Below are 25,494 nucleotides of genomic sequence, written 5' to 3'. Positions count from 1 at the left end.
CCAATCAGTTCAACTTCGCTTTTCAGTCTGATGTAGGCTTCTTCCATCTTTTCAAAATTACGTGCTATAATATCTATGTCGTCGACGAAACCAAATGGCTGAGCGGACTTCGTGGAAATCGTACCACTCGTGCCACTGCACTTCGTATTACTCCCTCGATGTTGAATAGCAGACATGAAAGACCATCATCTTGCCGTAACCCTCTGCACGTTTTGAAGGGACTCGAGAATGCCCCTTAATCTCGAACTACGCACATCACCAGATTCATCGTCTCCTTGAGCAACCGTATTAGTTCATCCGGAAATCCGTGTTCGTGCAACCAGCTGCCATAGCTAGTCCCGATCGATTGTATCATACGCGGCTTTGAAGTCGATGAATAGATGATGTGTGGGCACGTTGTATTCGCGGCATTTCTGCTAAACCTGACTCTCGATTCCTCTCGATTATGGAATCGATTAATCGTTGGGTAATAATCGATTCAAAATATTCGATTATCACAACGATTAATCGATTAATTGAAGTAATCGATTAATTTTAAACATCTCTAGGGACACACGATACCCTCCATCCACTCTTGCGGCAGAACCTCATCCTCCCAAACCTAGGTAATTAGCCATTGCAGCGCACTAGCCAGTGCTTCACCACCGTGTTTAAATAGCTCTCCTTGTAGTTGGTCAGATCCAGGGGCTTTGTTGATTTTCAGTCGACCAATCTCCTCCTGGGTTTCTTGAATATTCGGAGCCGGAAGTCGAATGTCCTGCGCGCTTACTCCTATGTTCATTACCATACCATCATCGTTGTCTGCCACATTGCCATTCAGGTGCTCTTCGTAGTGCTGCCGCCACCTTTGGATCACCTCACGCTCATTCGTAAGAAGGTAAGAAGGACATACCTTACACAAATCGGGCACAGTCTCGATCTTACTGCTGGCGCTTTTTCCTCCAAAAAATCGAGTTTTGTCTGTTCCTCGCCCGTTTGTTTCGTTCCTCGTTCGCCCTCGTGCGGTGTTGCAGCAATCTCGCCCATGCTGCATTCTTCTCTTCCACAAACTGCTCACATTCGCCGTGCCTAGTGCAGCAGTTGCGAATGGCGGATCGAATTTCTTTCCAGTCATCTTCAAGCAGATGCTGTGCCTAGCTGCTCTTCCGTTGGGAGTGGCACTTCCAGCTGATGTGCCCAGTATTGGGCTAGTCTACCGTCTTGTAGCCGCCCAATGTTTAGCCGCGGCGGACGACTCCGACACGTGTTGTACACCGTCGAGAGTTTTGAGCTTAGACATACTGCAACGAGGTAGTGGTCGGATTCAATATTCGCACTGCGGTAAGTGCGTAAGTTCGTGATGTCGGAAAGAAAGAAAGTTTTTCGGACTACCATTCCGCGGGAGGCTGCAAAGTTTATGCGTCGTTGGTCGTTGTCCTTCGATACGGTATGCAGACTATCCTGTCCGATGGCCGGTCTATACATTTCCTCCCTTCCTACCTGAGTGTCGCCGATGACGATTTTGACGTCCCGCAGTGGGCATCCATCGTATGTCTGCTCCAGATGTGCGTAGAACGCTTCTTTCTCGTCGTCGGGTCTCCCTTCGTGTGGGCAGTGCACGTTAATGATGCTACAGTTGAAGAAACGACCTTTTATCCTCAGCTTGCACATCCTTGCGTCGATTGGCTGCCACCCAATCACGCGTTGGCGCATCTTGTCTAGCACTATGACGCCGGTTCCCAGCTCGTTGGTGGTGCCACAGCTTTGGTAGAAGGTAGCCGCTCGATTCCCGCTTTCAACACTTTCTGTCCTGTCCAGCAGATTTCCTGCAGCGCTACGACGTCGAAGTTGCGGGGATGTAATTCATCGTAGATTATCCTGTCGTAACCTGCGAAGTCTAGCGACTTGCAGTTTCATGTTCCAAGCTTCCAATTGTAATCCTTTATTCGTCGCCTAGGTCATTGCCGATTGTTCAAGTCGTATTATCTTCTATGTCGTTTATAATGGTAGTTTTTAAAGTCGGCTTATTGGGCCTGCCGAAAAAAAAAAAAAAAAAAACCTCCTGTCTCGTCGGAGGGCCGTCATGTCAGGTCTGTTCAGCGTCCCACATTTATTTAACGTATGCTTCATATTTCTACAAATAAATACATTCTTATGTTCCATTCTGAAGTTTGATGCTGCAAATGAAATAAATAATTATTTTCATTCCGCGTTTTTATTTTTTCAAAATTGAAGCAAATATTCAATACATTTGCTCTTTTTAGTGATAATCAAGTAGTGAACAAATTCCTGCAGTGATGAATATTTGAAATGTGTTCTTTCGTACTAGTAAGTATGTACAAGTTTGTGCTGTTAGCAATACGAGGGTTTTGGATGTCCACCTTTTTTGGCTATATATTTTCAAACATTTTTTTCAAGGCAAAAAACACAGGAAGCCTATACTTTATGTTGTGTGTGTGTATTTATTTTATTTAATCAGACTAAGGCCGAAGTGGCCTGTGCGGTATATAAGAGTCTTCTCCATTCGGCTCGGTTCATGGCTACACGTCGCCAACCACGCAGTCTACGGAGGGTCCGCAAGTCATCTTCCACCTGATCGATCCACCTTGCCCGCTGCGCACCTCGCCTTCTTGTGCCCGTCGGATCGTTGTCGAGAACCATTTTCACCGGGTTACTGTCCGACATTCTGGCTACGTGCCCGGCCCATCGCAGTCGTCCGATTTTCGCGGTGTGAACGATGGATGGTTCTCCCAACAGCTGATGCAATTCGTGGTTCATTCGCCTCCTCCACGTACCGTCCGCCATCTGCACCCCACCATAGATGGTACGCAGCACTTTCCTTTCGAAAACTCCAAGTGCGCGTTGGTCCTCCACGAGCATCGTCCAGGTCTCGTGTCCGTAGAGGACTACCGGTCTAATGAGCGTTTTGTAGATTGTCAGTTTGGTACGGCGGCGAACTCTATTCGATCGGAGCGTCTTGCGGAGTCCAAAGTACGTACGATTTCCAGCCACTATGCGTCTCCGAATTTCTCTGCTGGTGTCATTTTCGGCAGTCACCAGTGAGCCCAAGTACACAAATTCTTCTACCACCTCGATTTCGTCACCACCGATGCAAACTCGCGGTGGGTGGCTTACATTATCTTCTCTTGAACCTCTTCCTATCATGTACTTCGTCTTCGACGTGTTGATGACTAGTCCGATCCGCTTAGCTTCCCTCTTCAGTCTGATGTAGGCTTCCTCCATCTTCTCAAAGTTACGTGCCATAATATCTATGTCGTCGGCGAAACCAAATAGCTGGACGGACTTATTGAAAATTGTACCACTCGTGTTAATCCCTGCTGTGTGTGTGGATCTAAGTGAATGTGCAAAAGTTGTGTATTTTTGTTGAATTATGCAAATGTTTCTACCCTACCAATGCTGCACCCTGTCAAAACCCGCACCCTGCCAATGCCGTATTTTACCCTATCCGATTCGATAGCAATAGTAGAAAATGGCCTCATTTGTATTTTCCCGTTTCTCCAGATCATAACTTTATTAGTATGGCATCGGCTGACATTTGGCTGTGCTATCGACATGTTGTTCCATTGCAATCAAAGTTAATTACCTATATTCCGGGGATTGAAGGTCGTGGGTTCGAGTCCCATCGAAGGGAAAGTGGTTAGCTCCAATACATTTTTCAAATCAATATCTTCCACATATATTAGGGTGGCTCAAATTAGTGTGGGAAAAACTTTTTTCATTTTTTGATGGGTCGCTCTCTTATTCAGTTCTATTTGATGCCCTGGTGCTCTGAACAAAATTTCAGCCAAATCTGTCAACGTTTGGGCGGTTTTAAACTCGTTGGCAGTTTATATGCAGAAACATCCAAAAACAGTGATTTGCAGTTGGACGGCACAACTTACGATGAAGAACTATGATACTCATTCAGATCTTGAAGAATTTAATACAGAATGTTATGCAGAAAACCGCGAGAAGATTGTTGATTCAGTGTAAACTAAATAAATGAAATCTCGCTTAACTTTTCAAAAGGACCTAAGTAACATTTTTTTCATGAATTAATTTGAATACTGCAATCAATGGCTTTCATGTTGTTCTGTTGATTGCGCTATTCAAATTATTTCATGAAAAAAATGTTACTTAGGACCTTTTGAAAAGTTAAGCGAGAAATGAATAATATAACAGCACACATGCTCGAGTGTAAACGGGAAAACAGAATATTACATAATTCTAGTTTCCCCAGCAAACTATGTACGTAAGTTTAAAAAATATGTCATCATTTAAAAATAAAATCACTGGTAGGCTGTACAAATAAAGCTAATAAAATTTTTATTAGTTCAAACTCTTCGCTTCTTAGCTATAATAGTGACTACAAAAAGTGGTACGCTCCCATGGTAGCATCTTAAATTACACATACCAGAATGCTGTTTCTAGTAACTCTAGATGAAGGTTAGTGATTTTTGTTTTCTATTTTCAGTTATTATTTCTACCAGAATGCTTCGACATAAGTCTAAAACTCAATCCGTCATAAATAAGGGTTTTGGTTTTGAATCGTTTATGATTTTAATCGGTCAGCGTGTTAATGGTTTCCGTTGTCTCTTGTGAACTTGCATTGATTGCACATACTGTATTTACACGAACATCCGCATCTCATTCATCCGTTTCATCGCCATCCACCAAGCCAGGTTGAAATCCACACACGGTCTACGTCTAATATTGGAATAAACTCCACACGCCTGTCTGGTGATGTCTTAAAACTAACTTACGTTTATTATGGGGTTGTAAAAATACAAAAAAAAACATTTGGCAGAAAAAAAAAAAACACGTGAAAAGGAAGGTGCCAAAAAAAGTTACACAATCCTTCACACAAAGGGTCGAAACTTATGTACTCAGTAAACTGTTCTTAGTCTATCTTGCATTTAACAAAGTATGGAACATTTACGTTTTTTTGCAGTCCATCATAATCAGGTTTTCGTGAATTGTACTTTTCTACAATTAGGAATCGTTGGTTATCGTTTGTACTGTATGTTGATAATGCTTGCCGGTTTGTGTATGTGAGCGATGGTCTTCTGAGCATATGAGGTATATTATGTTGCGTTGACTGTAGCAAAGACACAAACCCATGAGCGCAGTTTCCAACCATGTTTTATCCATTGGAGATAATCATTATTGGTATCTGGCCCTGCTATGGAATTTTCCTTTATTCTGGTAGCGCCTTCGGTGTTTGAAGCAAGCAGTTGCTGTTACGTCTGGTGGAGAATAGGAGAATTAGAAAAGCAAATTAAAGACGGTTTGGCAGATATTTAACAAAAATAGAAAGCAAAACGCGAAAAAGAGGTTCATAGAACTTAAGTATTGATCTATCCTATTTATTCAATATTAATTTATTTTTCATTAACATAGTTTTGAGATCTGGATTGGAATTGAAGATTGGGTTTCAAAAGGATTTCAATTTAATTTGGATTAGTCGAAATTTGGCTTTGAATTGGATTTGTATTACATTCGGATTCGGATTGGATTTGGATTGGATTTGGATTGATTTGACTGGATTTGGACTGATTGATTTGGACTGGATTTGGACCTGACTGGATCTGGACTGGATTTGGATTGATCTGACTGACCTGGACTGACTCTGGACTGGATTTGGACTGGACTCCACTGACTTAGACTGGATCTGGACTGACTTTGACTGGACTGGACTGGACTGATCCGGACTGACTGCACCTGACTGGATCTGGACCGACTGGATCTGGATCCGACTGGATCTGGATCTTGGACTGGATCTGGACAGGGCCTGGACTGGCCTGACTGGATCTGAACTGGATCTGGACTGATCTGAACCAGACTTTAGACTGGATCTGGACTGATCTGTACCGATCCGGACTGGATCCTGGACTGGATCTGGACTGACCGACTGACTGATGGACTGGATCTGACTGACCTGGACCTGGATCTGACCGATCTGGACTGGATCTGGACTGACCTGACTGGATCTGGACCGGATCTGGACTGACCTGACTGACTTGGCAATCGATCTACTGACTGACCTGGACTGGATCTTGACTGGATCTGACTGACCTGACTGGATCCGGACTGACTGCACTTGGACTGGATCTGGACTGACCTGGACTGATCTGGATCCGATCTGGACTGGACCTGGACTGACCTGGACAGGGCCTGGACTGGGCCTGACTGGATCTGGAACTGGATCTGGACCTGACTGGATCTGAACCAGACTTAGACTGGATCTGGACCGGATCTGCACTGGATCCGGACTGATCCGGACCTGATCTGGACTGGACTGACTGATTGACTGGACTGACCTGACCTGGATCTGACCTGACTTGGACTGGATCTGACTGACCTTGGACTTGGACTGGATCGGAACCGACTGACCTGACTGACCGGATCTGACCGATCTGCACTGACTGATCTAGACTGGACCTGGACTGACCTTGACTGGATCTGGACTGACTGGATCTCGGACTGTACCTGACTGGATCTGGACTGACCTGGGATCCGACCTGGACTGGATCTGGACTGGATCTGACAGGGCCTGACTGGGCCTGGACTGACTGGATCTGAACTGACCTGACCTGACTGGATCTGGAACTCAGATCTAGACTGGATCTGGACTGGATCTGTACTGGATCCGGACTGGATCCGGACTGACATGGACTGACTGGATAGACTGACCTGGACTGACTCTGGATCTGGACTGACCTGGACTGGATCTGGACTGACTGGACTGGATCTGGACTGGACCTGGACTGGATCTGACTGACCTGGACTGGATCTGGACTGATCTGGACTGGATCGGACCGGATCTGGACTGGATCTGGACTGGATCTGGTACTGACCTAGACTGGATCTGGACTGACTTGACTGGACCTGGACTGACTGGATCCGGACTGGACTGCACCTGGACTGGATCTGGACCTGGATCTGACTGGACCTGACTGGATCTGACTGACCTGGACAGGGCCTGACTGGCCTGACTGGATCTTGAACTGACCTGGACCTGACTGGATCTGAACCAGATCTAGACTGGATCTGGACTGATCTGGCACTGGATCCGACTGGATCCGGACTGACCTGGACTGACTGGACAGGACTGGATCTGGACTGACCTGACCTGGATCTGACTTGACTGGATCTGGACTGGATCTGGACTGACCTGGACTGGATCTGGACTGACTAGACTGGATCTGGACTGACCTGACTGGATCTGGACTGGATCTGGACTGATCTGGACTGGACCTGGACTGGACCTGGACTGGATCTGGACTGGATCCGGACTGACCTGACTGATCTGACTGATCTTGGACTGGACCTGACTGATCTGGACTGGATCTGACCTGGATCGACTGACCTGGACTGACCTGGACTGGATCTGACTCGACCTGGACTGACCTGACTGATCTGGACTGACCTTGGACTGGATCTGGACTGGATCTGGACTGAACCTGGACTGACTCTGGACTGGACCTGGACTGGACTGGGACCGGCCTGGACTGGATCTGGACTGATCTTGGACTGGGCCTGACTGACCTGGACTGGACTGACTGGATCTGGACTGACTTGACTGCACCTGGACTGCAATTAGGACTGGACTGACTGGATCCGATCTTGGATCCGATCTGGACTGAACCTGGACTGGGCCTAGATAGGGCCTGACTGGACTGACCTGGACTGGACCTGACCTGGATCTGACTGGACTGATCTTGGACTGGATCTGACCGATCGGATCACTGGACTGGATCTGGACCTGGACTGACCTGGACTGGATCTGACCGGATCTGACTGGATCTGGACTGACCTGGACTGGATCTGGACTGACCTGACTGGACTGGACTGACTGGATCTGGACTGATCTGGACTGACTTGAACTGACTTTGACTGGATCTGACCTGGACTGACCTGACTGAACCTGACGGATCTCTGACTGGATCTTGACTGCACTCTAGACTGGATCTGGACCGACCTGGACTGGGTTTGACTGATCTGGACTGGACTGGACCTGGACTGACCTGGACTGACTCTGGACTGACCTGACTTGGATCTGGACTGGATCTGGACTGACCTGGACTGGATCTGAACTGGATCTGGACTGGCCTGGATCTGAACTGATCTGGACTGGAACTGGATCTGAACTGACTCAAACTGACTGGATCTGACCTGGACTGGACTGACCTGACTGGATCTGACTGACCTGGACTGACCTGGACTGGATCTGACTGACCTGGACTGACCTGGACTGACCTGGACTGATCTGGACTGGATCTGGACTGGATCTGGACTGACCTGGACTGGATCTTGACTGACCTGGACTGGACTGACTGGATCTGACTGGATCTGACCGATCGACCTGACTGATCTGGACTGACCTGGACCGACTCTGACTGACCTGGACTGGATCTGGACTGGACCTGGACTGGATCTGGACTGACCTGACTGATCTGGACTGATCTGACTGGACTGGACTGACTGGATCTGACTGGATCTGGACTGGACCTGGACTGGATCTGACTGATCTGACTGGATCTGACCTGGATCTGATCTGGACTTGGACTGACTGGACCGGATCTGGACTGGACCTGACTGATCTGACCGATCTGACTGGATCTGGACTGACCTGGACTGACCTGACTGGATCTGAACTGACCTGGACTGGACTGGATCCGACTGACCTGGACTGATCTGACTGACTGGACCTGACTGGATCTGGAATTGACCTGACCTGACTGGATCTTGACTGACCTGACTGGATCTGGACCTGACTGACCTGACCGACCTGGACTGACCTGACTGACCTGGATCTGACCTGATCTGACTGGATCTGGACTGGATCTGGACTGACTTGGACTGATCTGGACTCTGATCTGGACTGACCTGGACTGGATCTGGACTGACCTGGACTGGATCTGGACTGGATCTGGACTGGATCTGACTGGATCTTGACCGGATCTGGACTGGATCTGGACTGACCTGGACTGGATCTGGACTGATCTGGACTCGATCTGACTGGACCTGGACTGGATCTGGACTGATCTGGACTGACCGATCTGGACTGGATCTGGACTGGATCTGGACTGGATCTGACTGACCTGGACTGGATCTGGACTGATCTGACTGGATCTGGACCGATCTGGACTGACTGGACTGACTGACTGGACTGACCTGGACTGGATCTGGACTGACTTGGACTGATCTGGACTTGACTTGGACTGATCTGGACTGATCTGACCGATCTGGACTGACCTGGATCGACCTGATCGACTGACTGGATCTGACCTGGACTGGATCTGACTGATCTGGACCGATCTGACTGACCTGACTGGACCTGACTGGACTTTGGACTGACTTGATCTGACTGGATCTGGACTGGACTGACCTGGATCTGGATCTGGACTGACCTGGACTGGATCTGACCTGGATCTGGACTGGACCTGACTGACTGGACCGATCCTGACTGGATCTGGACTGGACTTGACTGGATCTGGACCGACCTGACTGACCTGACTGGATCTGGACTGGATCTGACTGACCTTGACTGACCTGGACCGACCTGACCTGACCTGGACTGACCTTGGACTGGATCTGGACTGACTTGGACTGGATCGACTGATCTTGACTGACTCGACCTGGACCTGGACTGACCTGGACCGACCTGGACTGGATCTGGACTGATCTGACTGGACTTGACCGATCTGACTGACTTGACTGGACTTGACTGGATCTGACTGATCCTGGACTGGACTTGACTGGATCTGGACCTGGATCTGGACTCAATTGACTGGACTGGATCTGGACTGGATTTGGACTGGATCTGACTGACTGACTGGATCTGACTCGATTCTGGACTGATCTGACTGGACTGGATCTGACCGACTTGGACTGACTCTGGATCGACTGATCTGGACTGGACTGACTGGATCTGACTGGATTGACTGACTGGACCTGGACTGACTCTGGACTGGACTGGACTGACTGACTGACTGGATCAATTGACCTGACTGGACTGACTGACTGGACTGACTGACCTGACTGGATCTGGACTGGATCGGACCTGGACCGACTGACTGGACTGACCTGGACTGACTGGATCTGGACTGACTGACTGGACTGGACTGGACTGGACTGACTGACTGGATGGACTGATCTGACTGACTGATCTGGACTGACCTGGATCGACCTGACTGACCTGACTGACCTGGATCTGGACTGACCTGGACTGACCTGACTGGACTTGGACTGACCTGACTGGATCTGGACTGACTGGACTGGATCTGGACCTGACTGGACTGACCTTGGACTGACTGACTGGATCTGACTGGATCTTGACTGACTGACCGGATCTGGACTGACCTCGGGATCTGGATCTGGACTGGATCTGGACTGGACCTGGACTGGATCTGACCGGATCTGGACTGGACCTGACTGGATCTGGACTGACCTGGACTGATCTGGACCTGACTGATCCTGACTGACCTGGACTGACCTGACTGGACTGACCTTGATCTGACTGATTGACCTGCATCTGGACTGGATCTGGACTGACTTGACTGACCTGACTGATCTGGACTGGACTGACTGGATCTGGACTGGACCTGACTGGGATCTGACTGACCTGACTGGATCTGGACTGACCTGGATCTGACCTGACTGGATCTGACTGACCTGGATGACCTGACTGACCTGACCGATCTGGACTGACTTGGACTCGATCTTGACCTGACTGACCGACTTGACTGGACTGACCTGGACTGGATCTGACCTGATCTGGACTGACTTGGACCGACCTGGACTGATCTGACTGGATTCTGGACCTGACTGACCTGGATCTGACTGACTGACCTGACTGGATCTGGATCTGATCTGGACTGACCTGACTGGATCTGGACTGGATCTGGACTGGACCTGATCGATCTGACTGACTGGACTGGATCTGACTGACTTGGACTGGACCTGGACTTGGACCTGACTGGATCTGGACTGGATCTGGACTGGATCTGGACTGATCTGGACTGACTTGGACCTGACCTGGACTGACCTGGACTGGATCTGGACTGACTTGGACTGATCTGGACTGGACCTGGACTGATCTGGACTGGATCTGGACTGGATCTGGACTGACCTGACTGATCTGACTGGATCTGGACTGGATCTGGACTGACCTGGACCGATCTGGACTGGACTTGACTGGACCTGGACTGACTGGACTGGATCTGACTGACTTGATCTGACTGGACTGGATCTGGATCTGGACTTGGACCGACCTGACTGACTGACCTGGACTGACCTGACTGATCTGGACTGGACCGACTGACCTGACTGACCTGACTGATCTGGACTGGATCTGGACTGACCTGGACTGACCTGGACCGGATCTTGACTGATTTGACTGGATCTGGACTGGACCTGGACTGACCTGACTGACTGACTGGACTGGATCTGGACTGGACCTGACTGATCTGGACTGGATCTGACTGGATCTGACTGGACCTGACCGATCTGGACTGGACCTTGGACTGATCTGACCTGATCTTGGACTGACTGACTGGATCTGGGACTGATCCTGGAATTGGACTGGATCGGGATCTGACCGAATTGACCTGGAATTGACTCGACTGATTGACTGACCTGGATTCTTGACCTCGATCTGACTGACTGGATCTGACTGGATCTGGACTGACCTGACTGGACTTGACTGACCTGGACTGGATCTGACTGACCGATCTTGACTGGATCTGGACTGACGGACTGGACTGGATCTGACTGACTGGACTTGACTGACTTGGATCTTGACCTGGACTGATCTGGACTGACCTGGACTGGATCTGACTTGATCTGACCTGGACTGACCTGACTGACCTGGACTGACCTGACTGACCTGGACTGACCTGACCGATCTTGGATCTGGACCTGACCGACTGACTTGGACATTGACCTGATCCGGATCGACCTGACCGACTGACTTGACTGACCTGGACCGACCTGACTGACCTGACCGACCTGGACTGGATCTGACCGACCTGACTGACTGGACCTGGATTGACCTGGACTGACCTGACTGGATCGACTGGATCTGGACTGACCTGACTGGACTGGACTGGATCTTGACTGACCTGGACTGACCTGGACTGGACCTGGACTGACCTGACTCTGGACTGGCCTGACTGATCTGGACTGACCTGGACTGGACTCTGATCTGACTGACCTGGACTGGATCTTGGACTGGATCTGGACCGATCTGGACTGATCTGGATCTTGGACTGACTGGACTGGACTGGACTGATCTGACTGACCTGGACTGACCTGGACTGGATCTGACTGGATCTGGACTGACTGGATCTGACCTGACCTGGACTGACCTGGACTGGATCTGGACTGGATCTGGACTGACCTGGACTGGATTGACTGGACTGACCTGGACTGACTGAACTGACCTGACTGATCTGGACTGATCTGGACTGACCTGACTGGATCTGGACTGGATCTGGACTGGATCTGGACTGACCTGACTGGACTGGACTGGATCGGACTGATCTGACTGACTGGACTGACCGACCTGACCGATCTGACTGGATCTTGATCGATCTGGACTGATCTGGACTGGATCTGACCTGGACTGACTGACTTGACTGACCTGACTGGATCTGGACTGACTGGACTGACTGGATCTGGACTGGATCTGACTGGACTGGATCTGACTGGATCTGGACTGATCTTGACTGACCTGATCTGGACTTGACTGACCTGGACTGACCTGACTGGATCTGACTGACCTGGACTGACCTGATCGACCTTGACTGGATCGGACTGGATCTGACCTGGATCTGACTGATCTGGACTTGACTGACTGACTGGATCTGGACTGACCTGACCGATCGGACTGGATCTGGACTGACTTGGACTGGATCTGACTGGATCTGACCGATCTGGACTGACCTGACTGACCTGACTGACCTGACTGACCTGACCGATCTGGACTGGACTCTGACTGGACCTGACTGACCTGGACTGACTTGACCGACCTGACTGGACCGACCTGACTCGACTGATCTGGACTGGATCTGGACCGACCTGGACTGGATCTGGACTGGATCTGACTGGATCTGACTGGACCTGGACTGACTTGGACTGATCTGGACCGGATCTGGACTGGATCTGGACTGGACCTGGACTGACCTGGACTGGATCTTGGACTGGATCTGGACTGACCTGGACTGGATCTGACCGACCTGGACTGACTGGACTGGATCTGACTGGACTGACCTGGACTGATCTGACTGGATCTGACTGGATCTGGACTGGATCTGGACTGGATCTGGACTGGACCTGGACTGACTGGACTGGATCTGGATCTGACTGGACCTGACTGACTTGGACTGGATCTGGACTGACTGGATCTGGACTGAACCTGGACTGGATCTGACTGACCTGGACTGACCTGGACCGGATCGGACTGGATCTGGACTGATCTTGGACTGATCTGGACTGACCTGACTGGATCTGGACTGGATCTGACTGACTGGATCGACTGACCTGGACTGACCTGACTGGATCTGGACTGACCTGACTGGACTGATCGACTGGACTGGACTCTGGAATTCGACCTGGACTGACCTTGGACTGGACTGGATCTGACCGACTTGGACTGCACTGACTGGACTGACTGACTCGGGATCTTGGTTCTGGACTGACTGACCGGACTGGATCTGGACTGACTGACTTGGACTGACTGACTGGACTGACCTGACTGACTGGATCGACTGACTGGATCTGGACTGACCTGACTGGACTGGATCTGGACTGGATCTGACTGACCTGGACTGACTGATCTGACTGACCGACTGGACTGACCTGGACTCGACTTGGATCTGACTGACTGGACTGGATCTGGACTGGATCTGACTGGATCTGACTGACCGATCTGACTGACCTGACTGACTGGATCTGGACTGACTGACTGGACTGGACCTGGACTGACTGGATCGGGACCTGACTGGATCTTGACTCTGGACTGACCTGGACTGATCTTGGACTGGATCTGGACTGACTGACCTGATCTGACCTGGACTGGATCTGGCCGGATCTTGGATCTGGACTGACCTGGACTGGATTTGGACTGATCTGGACTGGATCTGACTGATCAATTGACCTGACTGACTGACTTGATCTGACTGATCTGGACCAATCTGGACTGACCTGGACTGACGATCTGGACTGGATCGACTGACTGGATCTGGACTGACTGACTTGACCTGACCTGGATCTGGACTGGATCTGACCGATCTGACTGGATCTGGACTGGATCTGGACTGGATCTGGACTGACCTGACTGACTTGACCTGGACTGACTGGACCTGACTTGACCTGGATCTGACTGACCTGACTGATCTGACTGGATCTGGACTGACCTGGACTGACTCTGGACTGACCTGGACTGGATCTTGGACTGATCTGACTGGACTTGGACTGATCTGGACTGACTTGACTGACCTTGACTGGATCTGGACCGACCTGGACTGGATCTGACTGACCTGGACTGGACTGGATCTGGACTGGATCTGACCTGGATCTGACTGACCTCGACTGATCCTGGACTGGATCTGGACTGACCTGGACTGACCTGACTGACCTGGACTGACTGACTGGATCTGACTGACTGGACCTGGACTGACCTGGATTGATCTGACTGACCTGGACTGGACCTGGACTGGATCTGGACTGGACCTGACTGATCTGGACTGGATCTGACTGACTGACCTGGACTGACCTTGGACTGGATCGGACTGGATCTGGACTGATCTGGACTGACTGACTGACTCTGGATCGGACTGACCTGGACTCGACTTGGACTGGATCTGGACTGACTTGGACTGGACTTGGACCGACCTGACTGGACCTGACTGGATCTGACTGACTTGACTGATCTGACCGACTCTGGACTGGACTTGACTGACCTGGACTGACTTGGACTGGATCTGGACTGGACCTGGGATCGATCCGACTGGACCTGACTGACCTTGGACTGACCTGACTGACCTGGACTGGATCTGACTGATCTGGACTGACCTGGACCGACCTGGACTGATCTGGACTGGATCTGGACTGGACCTGGACTGGATCTGGACTGACTTGACTGGACCTGGACTGGACCTGACTGGATCTGGACTGGATCTGGACTGACCTGGACTGGACCTGACTGACCTGGACCTCGACCGATCTGGACTGGACTTGGACTGGATCTGGACTGACCTGGACTGGACTTGACTGGATCTGGACTGGATCTGACTGACCTTGACTGACCTGGACTGACCTGACCGACTGGACTGGACTGGATCTGGACTGGATCGACTGGATCTGACTGATCTGGACTGACCTGACTGGATCTGGACTGACTGGACTGGATCTGGACTGGATCTGGACTGGATCTGGACCTGACTGGATCTGACTGACTGGACTGGACTTGACTGACCTGGACTGGATCTGACTGGATCTTGGACTGGACCTGACTGGACTCGGGATCTGGACCGACTGGATTGACTCGACTGGACTGGATCTGGACTGGATCGGATCTGGAAACGGATCTGGACTGACCTGACTGACTGACCTGACTGGACCTGGACTGACTGGACTGGACTGACTGACCTGACTGGACCTGATCTGGACTGACCTGGACCGACCTGGACTGACCTGGACTGGACTGACCGACCTGACTGGACTGGACTGACTGGACTGACTCTGGACTGACCTGAATTTCGACCTGGACTGACTGACCTGGACTGGACTTGGACTGGATCTGACTGGACTTGGACTGGACCTGACTGGACTGGACTGACCTGGATTGACCTGACTGATCGGACGATTTGGACTGGATCTGGACTGATTTGACTGGATCTGGATTGATTTGACTGGATTTGGACTGGATTTGACTGGATTGGACTGACTTGATTGACTTTGATTGATTTGACTGGATTTGGATCTGGACTGGATCGACTGGATTGATTTGGACTGATTGGACTGGATCTGGACTTGGATTTGGACTTGATTTGATCGACTGACCTTTGACTCGATTTGGATTGACCTGGACTGATTTGACTGACGGATTGACTTGGACTGATTTGGATTGATTTGATTGATTGATTGGACCGACTTTGGATTGGACTGGATTGATTTGATTGGATTTGGATTGATTGGATTGATTTGGATTGGATTTGGGTTGATTTGTATTGGATTTGGATTTGGATTGGGTTTGGATTGGATTTGGATTGGATTTTGATTGGATTTGGATATGGGTTTGATTAGAAGTTTGGGTAATTAGATTTGGAGAATAAAAAACTTTTTTTTTGTATTTTTTGGAACATTTTTAATTTTTTTATGGAAAGTTTATTTTTGCTGAAGTTAATAGAAATTGATGAGACTTTGTGCTCATATCATTTTAGGTAATCAAAGGACAAAATTTTGAATACAATTTTGAAAACAAGTTGTTGTCAAGTTCCGATGACATAGAATACTTAGTTTGGTTTGAAGTCATAAAGGTATTATGGAAGCTTTATTAGTTTTGTTGAGAGTCATGGGAATTTACAAAACGGACTTAAAGAGCATCGAAAAAGCAAGAAATAGCCAAAGTCTTGGTGAAACTTAACGAATTATTGTTAAAGCTCAAACCAAAAATCGGCAGATGCTTTTCTATGACTCGGATCCATGGAAATTTGATTTTTTTTAGCAATTATAGTGTGTTGATCAACTCCAAACATACACAAATTGAAAGAATTTTTGGTAATCTTCTGACAGTGTAGACGGCTATTTTGACAAATTCAGATTTTTTTTTCACACATCAGAATAACTAACAAAACATTATTTTTGAACAAAGGAATGACATATTTCAACAAACAAATTTAGAACCAAATAACTTTTTCAAACAAGTGCAGAAGAGTTAATCCGGATGACTCCCATACTTACCGCAGGCTTATTCGGACAGTTCGCTACTAAGTGATCCTCGCCCTTGCAATGATGACACCGTTTCGGCAGGGGACCTAAGGCGCACATTTGAGCAATATGATTGGCAAACTCTCCACAATTATAGCATCTACAAAAAAAAGTGATTAAGCGGTACTCTTCTATTGTGGTCAAAAAATACATTCTACCTCATTTTTCTGTACTTCCGTTTAGCCCTTGGCCGGAACTCGCTGCCTTTGCATTGGCTTTGCGACGGTCCATAAACCTTGGTCGCTTCGTATCCCTTATCAGTCAATTTGGCTTCGAACTCCACAGGCTCGTTTTGCCCCAGCGACCGGAACCCCTCCATTTGAAGAACACTCTGCCGAGAGGAAATTTTCAAAATTAGTTAAATCTATTCAAATGTCAAAAAACATCTCTCCCCTCGCTTACCTGATGAACAAACACGTCCTGTCCACCGTCATCCGGCGTTATAAATCCCCATCCCTTGATCACGTTGAACCACTTGCAGAGTCCTCGCCTTGATTGCGTCCTCGCATCTGCAAATATGAACAAAAAAAGTAGCAGATATAAATAAGCTCTCATAGCTCACGCATCAAAAGCCATATCGGAAGGGGTCAAAACTATCGGATCAACGTCAGTCTTCGTCCGCTCGGTGATCACCAAGATTGAAATGGTCTGATAAAAGTGACACCTTTCCGGTTGTACGTCTGAGACAGCGCGGGCCCTGATTTCCTGTGAATTATTTGGTTCTCCGAAAGCCGACAATCAACTCTTAGTTGCTCGACAAGATTAAGAACAACGGCGACGTCTTGAACAATTTGTTAGAAAAAGTAGAAAGCAATTTTGAAGGTTGATATGAAATGGATCCGCTACCTGTCTAACGGTTTTTGTGCGGGAAATCATGAAAAGGATTTGCTGTTTTGTTCTTGACTGTTGGTGAGGATGGACAGGAAAAGGGGTAATGAAATAGTTTGCCGTTATTTTTGCGTGCGTGTTGGAATCCTCGTCATTCATGCGTCAAGTTTTTCTAGATTCCGTAAGATTTTTCAATGAACATCTCAGCTTTTAGTGTAGGACGGAACACAGTAATACCATACCTAGTCGGGGTTCTGCCAAATCGCACCATGCGTTAATAAAAATTAGGGGAAGAGGCCCCAAAACGCCCTCCCCCCCCCCTTCGGGGCAAAACGACTTTCGGGTATTCACTTATATTTACCATGTTTGAGATAGCTTTAATAAAACTAGACGTGAAATTATGTAGGTTAGGCGAAAAAAGTGTAAAAATAATAAATAGGAATGTAGGAAAAACTGAAATTTTCCACATTTTGATGAAACATCTAACATTTCGGCGAGGCAAAACGCCCTAGTGGAACTATTCTATAATGTACTCGCGTCTTTACGCACTGTCCATACCAGAATGCTGATGTGCCGACGCATGGTACGTTGTTCCCTAAGAGCTGGCTGCTAAAAGGCGTTTTGCCTCATGAGTTTTCCGGCAACGAAATATCACCACTTTTTTGAAAAGTTTAACTGTTGCGTGAGGTAGAAACACCCATTAAAATCGTTATAGCTAAGGCATAAAAGCAGTCTATGCTTAGCCTCCGAAAAAATTACATATCCTTATGCTGTGGTTTTACAACAAAGTTTGAATCAGTTTCTTCGGTAATTGATCATATAATTAAAAAAGTTCTTGCTCGTCATTTTGGGGGATGAATAATGAACTTGGTTTCAGAAAACCCGCATGAAACAGGAATAATTTGCATTTGGGAATAAAGGGGCCGAGAACTTGGCTTCTGGGGCTTAAATTTCGCTATTTTCTCGTCTCGTGTCGAACTCAATTTGCAATATAAAGAAGACTTCAGAAAGTATTCTGATTGTGTTTGATTCATCTGCTGAAAATGTCCCTGAATACTGAATGCTGAATACCTTCTGATCTTTTACAACATTACATCTCTATGTACAGTACAGATTTCAGATTTCATATGATTTCAGAAAAAACACAGAAAAGTATTCTGAATATCCCTGAAGCTAATGATTTTCATAATTAGGTATAAACTAAGAATTAAAGCCTGATACTTATACATAAACGGGAACCTTCTTACGAACGAGCGTGAGGTGATCCAAAGGTGGCGGCAGCACTACGAAGAACACCTGAATGGTGATGTGGCAGGCGAAGATGGCGGTATGGTGATGGACCTGGGAGAACGCGCGCAGGACATAATTCTATCGGCTCCGGATCTCCAGGAAATCCAGGAAGAGATTGGCCGGCTGAAGATCAACAAAGCCCCTGGGGTTGACCAACTACCAGGAGAGCTATTTAAACACGGTGGTGAGGCACTGGCTAGAGCGCTACACTGGGTCATTACCAAGATTTGGGAGGAGGAAGTTTTGCCGCAGGATGGAAGGTGCCGTGTGTCCCATCTAAAAATAGGGCGATAAGCTGGATTGTAGCAACTACCGCACAATCACATTGCTGAGCGCCGCCTACAAGGCACTCTCTCAAATTTTATGCCGTCGACTAGCACCAATTGCAAGGGATTTCGTGGGGCAGTACCAGGCGGGTTTTATGGACAAACGCTCTACCACGGACCAGGTGTTCGTCATTCGCCAAGTACTGCAGAAATGCCGCGAAAACAACGTGCCCATACATCATCTGGAGAGTTCATGCGAAGGCTTCGTGATTGCCAAAATCAACGGCGTCTTCATACGCAGTTGCTATGCACCTCCAAGGTGGACCGTGGAGCAGTTCAGCCAGATAATGGATCAGCAAACCGATAAACTTTCATATATCGGGTCGTGATGACGAAGATCAAACGCCCATCGACGCAAGCTGAAATGTGCCCGGACAAGTTGAAGGGAATTGTGGAGGGTCTTTTCCCGAAACATGAGCCGACCCTTGCCGCTCGCTTGCAGTGTCAATCGGATCTGTATCTTCATTACTTTCATCTACTCCCTTTCGCTTTGATTAGTATAATTTTCACCGAAAAATGCCAATAAATTAATTTCGATAAAGTTACGCGGTGATCAAAGCTTTCCTAATTATAGAATCCAATTGGCGAAAAATTGATGAAATACAGTTCGAATAAGATTCAATTTGGGCGAAGCATGGGCTTGCGAGAGTTATGCGTGAAAAGATTTAGCGCGCTCTTGTATGAATCTCTGAAAATATGCCACGAATCAATAGAATTGTTTACGCTTGCCGAACAGCACATTAACAGGTTGAAGTCGCTGTTATTTTGCCTGCCTTGATACAGTGATCACCACGTCACTATCCAAGCCGTTCCTGGGTGGACGTTAGGCAGAATAACACCAATTCAACAATGCTTGTTGTCTAATATGGCCCTCTGCTAATCTTCAATTTCTATTCAATTCACAATTGCCTGACTAGCTACCCACTAGTCGGCACTATCCGACTGCTGCTCGGCGCGCCAATTGCGCTGCAAGATGCTGACAATCTGAAAGGTAGAGACCGCGTTCTATTTTTCCACCTCTTGACACATCCTCTGGATAAGATTATCCGGGGTAGTGTCCCTCTCGCACATCTCAAACATTCCACTCCTCACATCGACGAAATGAGGACATACGAATAGTACGTGCTCGGCAGTTTCGTCGACCCCTGGGCAGTCCGGCCAGACACAAGCTGGAGAGTCCGTATGCCGAAACCTATGTAGGTATCACCTAAAGCATCTTGATACGCTAGGTATCAGCCGATGGGTCCACCTACCCTTAGAAGAGTTATCTCAGTCCCGTTGCCACTTGATAGTCGATGTGACTCCAGGCTTGACAAAACTCCTCACCCTCGCTAGAATCAAATAAAATCATCATCAGCAAAATGCTGCCTTCGCATCCTCACAATTAAGTGGAAGCGTAAAAAAGCAGAGGTACAAAAACGCAGAGTGAGGAAAAGCAAAATAAAAACACATGTGAGTGAGGCGTCGGGCGAAAAAGCATTCATTGAGCCCCCGGAGCGACGCTTTGTATGTGAAAAAATCTTGGAGGCTGTTTTGAGTGTGAGTGTAAGTGAGTGACGCACCACAAGAAAAAGATGAACAGATAGACTCGCTCTTGTTTTGCGACGCACAAGCTCGGGTTTAATGATGCACAATGTTGTGAGTTTTGATACTTATTTCTGCTCCTCAAAAAACTCTTGCTCTTGCTCATTTTCTACTCGGCAAGGAGTTTTTGGCAAGCCTGGGTGACTCTAATGGCTTTACGGGCTTCTCTGGTTCCGCGCATTTCGAAACTCTCCTCGTCTTCCCGTATGACTAGTACAATGGGTAACATACACGCAATCACACAAGCTGCATCTCGTGATACCGTGCGGTAGGCACTTATCTCTCTGAGGCACGCTAGCCTGTGTACACTCTCCAGCTTCTGCAGGTTACGTTCGACGCTAAGCGCCGATGCCCAAGCTGGGCCGCCGTATCTAAGGATGGATACGAAAACCTTAGCTAATAACCTGCGTCTGCTGGAGCGTGCCCCCGAGCTATTGGACATCATCCTGGATAATGCCGCAATAGCTGTCGAAGCTCTCCTGCAGGCGTAATCTACGTGACTGCCTAAGTTCAGTCTATCGTCGATCAACACCCCGAGGAGCTTCACCTCCCGCATGGAAATGATCTCACAGTCGCCCACGCGAACTGCCTCCTGTACCGACTTACGGTTGTTAACAACAAACAACTCCGTTTTATGATGAGCTAGCCCCAGTTGCCTTGAGCTCATCCATTCCTATACTATAGCTATCGCGCGGGCCGCCGTCAGTTCCACCTCAACAATCGACTCTCCGTAAACCTCCAGCGTTATGTCATCGGCGAAACCAACGATCTTAACATCTGGGGGGAACTTCAGTCTTGAAACACTGTCGTACATAGTGTCCCATAGCACCGGGCCCAGAATAGATCCCTGAGGGACTCCAGCGGTGATAGAAGCACTACCCTCCCCTTCATCGGTCTCGTATAAGAGTACGCGATTCTGGAAATAGCTTTCCAAAATGTTGTACAGGCCCACTGTAATACCCAACCGAAGTAACGAGAGCGCGATGGCATCCTAGCTTGCGCTGTTGAATGCATTCTTGACGTCGAGCGTCACAATCGCACAGAATCGAGTTCCCCTCCGCTTGCGTTGTATCGCTACTTCCGCAGTTTTCACAACCGAATTGAAAGTATCCACCGTGGACCTACCCTTACGAAACCCAAACTGATTGCTTGACAGGCCTTTTGTACCTTCGGTGTACAAGGTCAGCCTGTTGAGGATGATCCTCTCAAGCAGCTTCCCCGTGGTGTTCAGTAGGCAGATTGGTCTGTACGCCGATGGGTCACCTGGTGGTTTCCCGGGCTTCGGCAACAGCACCAGCTTCTGTCTCTTCCACCTATCGGGGAAACTGCGCTCGTCGAGTCATCTCTGTATGGCATCGCATGCACGTGACAGGACAGCTGTCAGTGCGTCCCCTGTAAGACTCTCGGTGTTACCCTCCAGTCCCAGTACCGCGGTGAAAACTTCGCTGTTGAAGCTTTGGGCCTTCCACCCACGGACCTGACGGGGACTCCTCAACCTCGGTTGCTGCACATCACAGCTGATCACGTAGCGGATGGCTAGGTGATCGCTGTGGTTGGAGCCCTCATCGACCCTCCAGTTCAGTCCCGGGGCTACAGAACGTAACATCAATGGTGTACGGTGTAGGCCTATATGCCTTTTTTTTTTTTTTTGCCGATTCATTTTTTTTATTGAATGAAAAACTTACAAACTAATTTACAGTGAGCTTGATGTGTAACAATCAATCAAGTATGTTTGATAATTGGAGCGTGGAACGCGATGTTTGAGGTGTGGTATAAATGTAACTAACATATTTACTAAAAACTAATACAATTTTTTGTCTCTCGCTTCTACTGAATTCTAATAACTCGGGGAATTGAAATCTTTCAAAGTTCTGTACATTCATTTTTCTTAGATTAATTGTTTTCAATTTATCAAGACACACTTTCCATAATGGTTTAGTAAATCTACACTCAGCAAATAAATGGGATAGCGATTCAGTCATTGCATTGCATTGTCTACATAAATTGCTGGAGCTTCAACCATGTCTAAAGTAAGAGTCCATATTCGGAATATTTTCATTAACTAGCAAATAATATACAGATTTTTCTTCTGAATTAATTACCTTAGACAAGCTAATGTTTCTCCATATATTATTCCAAATTTTATTCGAATATTTCAAAATTATTTCTGCATGTCCTTTATTTCTAATGTAATGTTCGTATAATAATTTACAAGAAAGGCGATTCGTTATTTCTGGAGGTAACGAGTCTAATTCAGAACGCAATAAACGTATGAAATCAAAAGCAATTGGAATAGTGCAATTATTCGAGTTATTGGTCAAGAATTGATTTACTATAAAAGAGTTATCGTAATTACAGTTTGCAAATGTATTAAGAAGTAAAGACCAGCTTTTACTTTCTGGATCGTGTAATCCCAATCCGCCTGATTTCCTAGGTAATATTAGTTGATTAAAGGCTACTCTCATCCCATGATTTTGCCAAAGAAATATTCCTACCATGTTTTTTAACTTCGCACAGTACTTGTTGGTCAGCTTTATGACTGAAGCGACATACCAAACTTTGGATAGAGCGAATGTATTCACAAATATTTGCTTTTGAATTAAATTAAGCTTTCTAGGTTGATTTACTTGGAGAACCATAGATACATTCTGCACTACAGATTTCCAATTGTCGTCTGACATTTGTTTAAACGAATTTGAAAAATGTATTCCCAAAATTTTAATACTATTTTCTATTTCCACCCAATCAAAACTTGTGAGATTTGCCGGTCCGAATCCTATTTCAATGGCTTTTGTTTTATTAATGTTCAACAACGCCCCTGAAACTTTTCCAAAATTTATGAATAATTGTCTAATTCTGCTTAAATCATTATATTGTTTATTATCAACGATATGTCGTCAGCATAAGCGTTAACTAAGTCTAGTTCATTTGAACACTCGGCTACAATCCTTTGAAGCAGAGGCTCCAAATAAAGCACAAATAAATGCATGGCTATAGGATCACCTTGCCTAACTGATCGTTCTATTTTGATTTCCCTGGATAAAGTTCCGTTTACTAATATTTTGGAAAAAGAAACATTCCTGGTCATTCTCAGAAAATCAATAAATTGTCTATTCAGATTCATCGCTTGCAAAGTGTCAAACAAAAACCTTGGCTCTACTCTATCGAATGCTTTTTCTATATCGAAAGAAACTAGTATCGCTTTTCTCTTTTGAATTGCAATTCAGCTATTCTATCTCTAATGGAACACGTGGCTTCAAAATGTTACGCTTGGGGTTAGCACACTTTTGGTCTGAATTAACCAAATCTGGCATAAGTTTATTCAGCCTTTCTTTTAAGATCCTTGTGACAATTTTGTAATCAAAATTTAACAATGTCAGCGGTCGATATCCCTCAATTTTGTTTCTCGCATTTTTTTCCTAACTAAAACTATCATCCCATCACATAATTTTTTCTCCATGTTTCCTCCCATGTTGCAATTTATTATCGCTGTTATTTCTACCTTCACTATATCCCAACTATCCATAAAAAATTCTTTTGGCAACCCATCTAAGCCAGAAGCTTTTTTCGAAGCACTGTTCTTAATTGCATGAAAAACCTCATCTTCCGTCACTTCGGCCATTAAATTTTCGTTTTGTATATTCCCCTCAGATATAATTCTCTCGGGCCTAAAATCTCTGTTGTCCTCGATCGGATGTGATTTAAAGAATGAATCAAAATGATTCACTATGTGTTCTTGAATCTCATCTGCTCTACATTCTTGTCTTCCGTCAATTTCTAACATTTTTATCTCGGTTTTACATTTTTTCTTTCTCTTTTCGCTTAATTGAAAAATCGATATTGGTTCGCCACTGAAATATATCTCATTGTTTCTAGAAATGAATGCACTAAAATCCCGTTGAAGTCTCAACATTTTTCCTTTGATCCTATTAATTTCTGTGATCTTTCGAATATCCGTCAGATAATCATCGTAAGCTTTGCGCAATGCAAAGTACCAGAATTCCATATTACTTTTAAAATCTTTATAAATTAATCCTGACTTCCACTTCATAAAAGATACAATCTTAGACTTCGCATATTCAGTCCACCAAACTAACCAGTTTCGATAATATCTTCTTTGTGTTACCCAATACTGCCATTTGGATTGAAACTCTGTACGATTTTGCTCATCGTGCAAAATCAATGATTTATAATTCCATACTCCTCTCCCGAATGGTTTTCCCAAATACGGTAACTTAATCTTAACAATTAAAGCTTTATGATCCGTGAAAGAAGAAACTTGGTATTTAGCATCAACAACATTAGTTGCAAGCGACTCGGATACATATAATCGATCAATTCTTGACCCAAACCCACTTCTTACAAAAGAGAATTCTTGTCTATTGCCGAACAAGACTTCCCACGTGTCCTGTAAACGAAGCGCCTGTCTTAATTTTTTCAACATGGGGCTGAAGTTGTTCGAATTTTGATTACTACTGTCTTTTGCATTTTC

General features: G+C 46.9%; 1 protein-coding gene across 1 annotated transcript in view; it reads right to left on the bottom strand.

The window, feature by feature from the left end:
* Positions 1-4,288: 4,288 nt before the first annotated feature.
* Positions 4,289-25,494, bottom strand: part of LOC134214966 (protein lin-28 homolog) — a 41,233-nt gene continuing 20,027 nt past the window's right edge. The window contains exons 2-5 of the mRNA XM_062694239.1: positions 17,377-17,483; positions 17,133-17,305; positions 16,948-17,074; positions 4,289-5,225 (exon numbers count right to left, since the gene is read on the bottom strand). Coding sequence (XP_062550223.1) covers positions 5,220-5,225; positions 16,948-17,074; positions 17,133-17,305; positions 17,377-17,483 — 413 coding nt within the window. The 3' untranslated portion in view covers positions 4,289-5,219. The remainder of the gene's footprint in view (positions 5,226-16,947; positions 17,075-17,132; positions 17,306-17,376; positions 17,484-25,494) is intronic.

The sequence above is a fragment of the Armigeres subalbatus genome, chromosome 2 (assembly GCF_024139115.2).
Source record: "Armigeres subalbatus isolate Guangzhou_Male chromosome 2, GZ_Asu_2, whole genome shotgun sequence".
Classification (NCBI taxonomy): domain Eukaryota; kingdom Metazoa; phylum Arthropoda; class Insecta; order Diptera; family Culicidae; genus Armigeres; species Armigeres subalbatus.
This window is presented reverse-complemented; position numbering and strand designations above follow the sequence as displayed.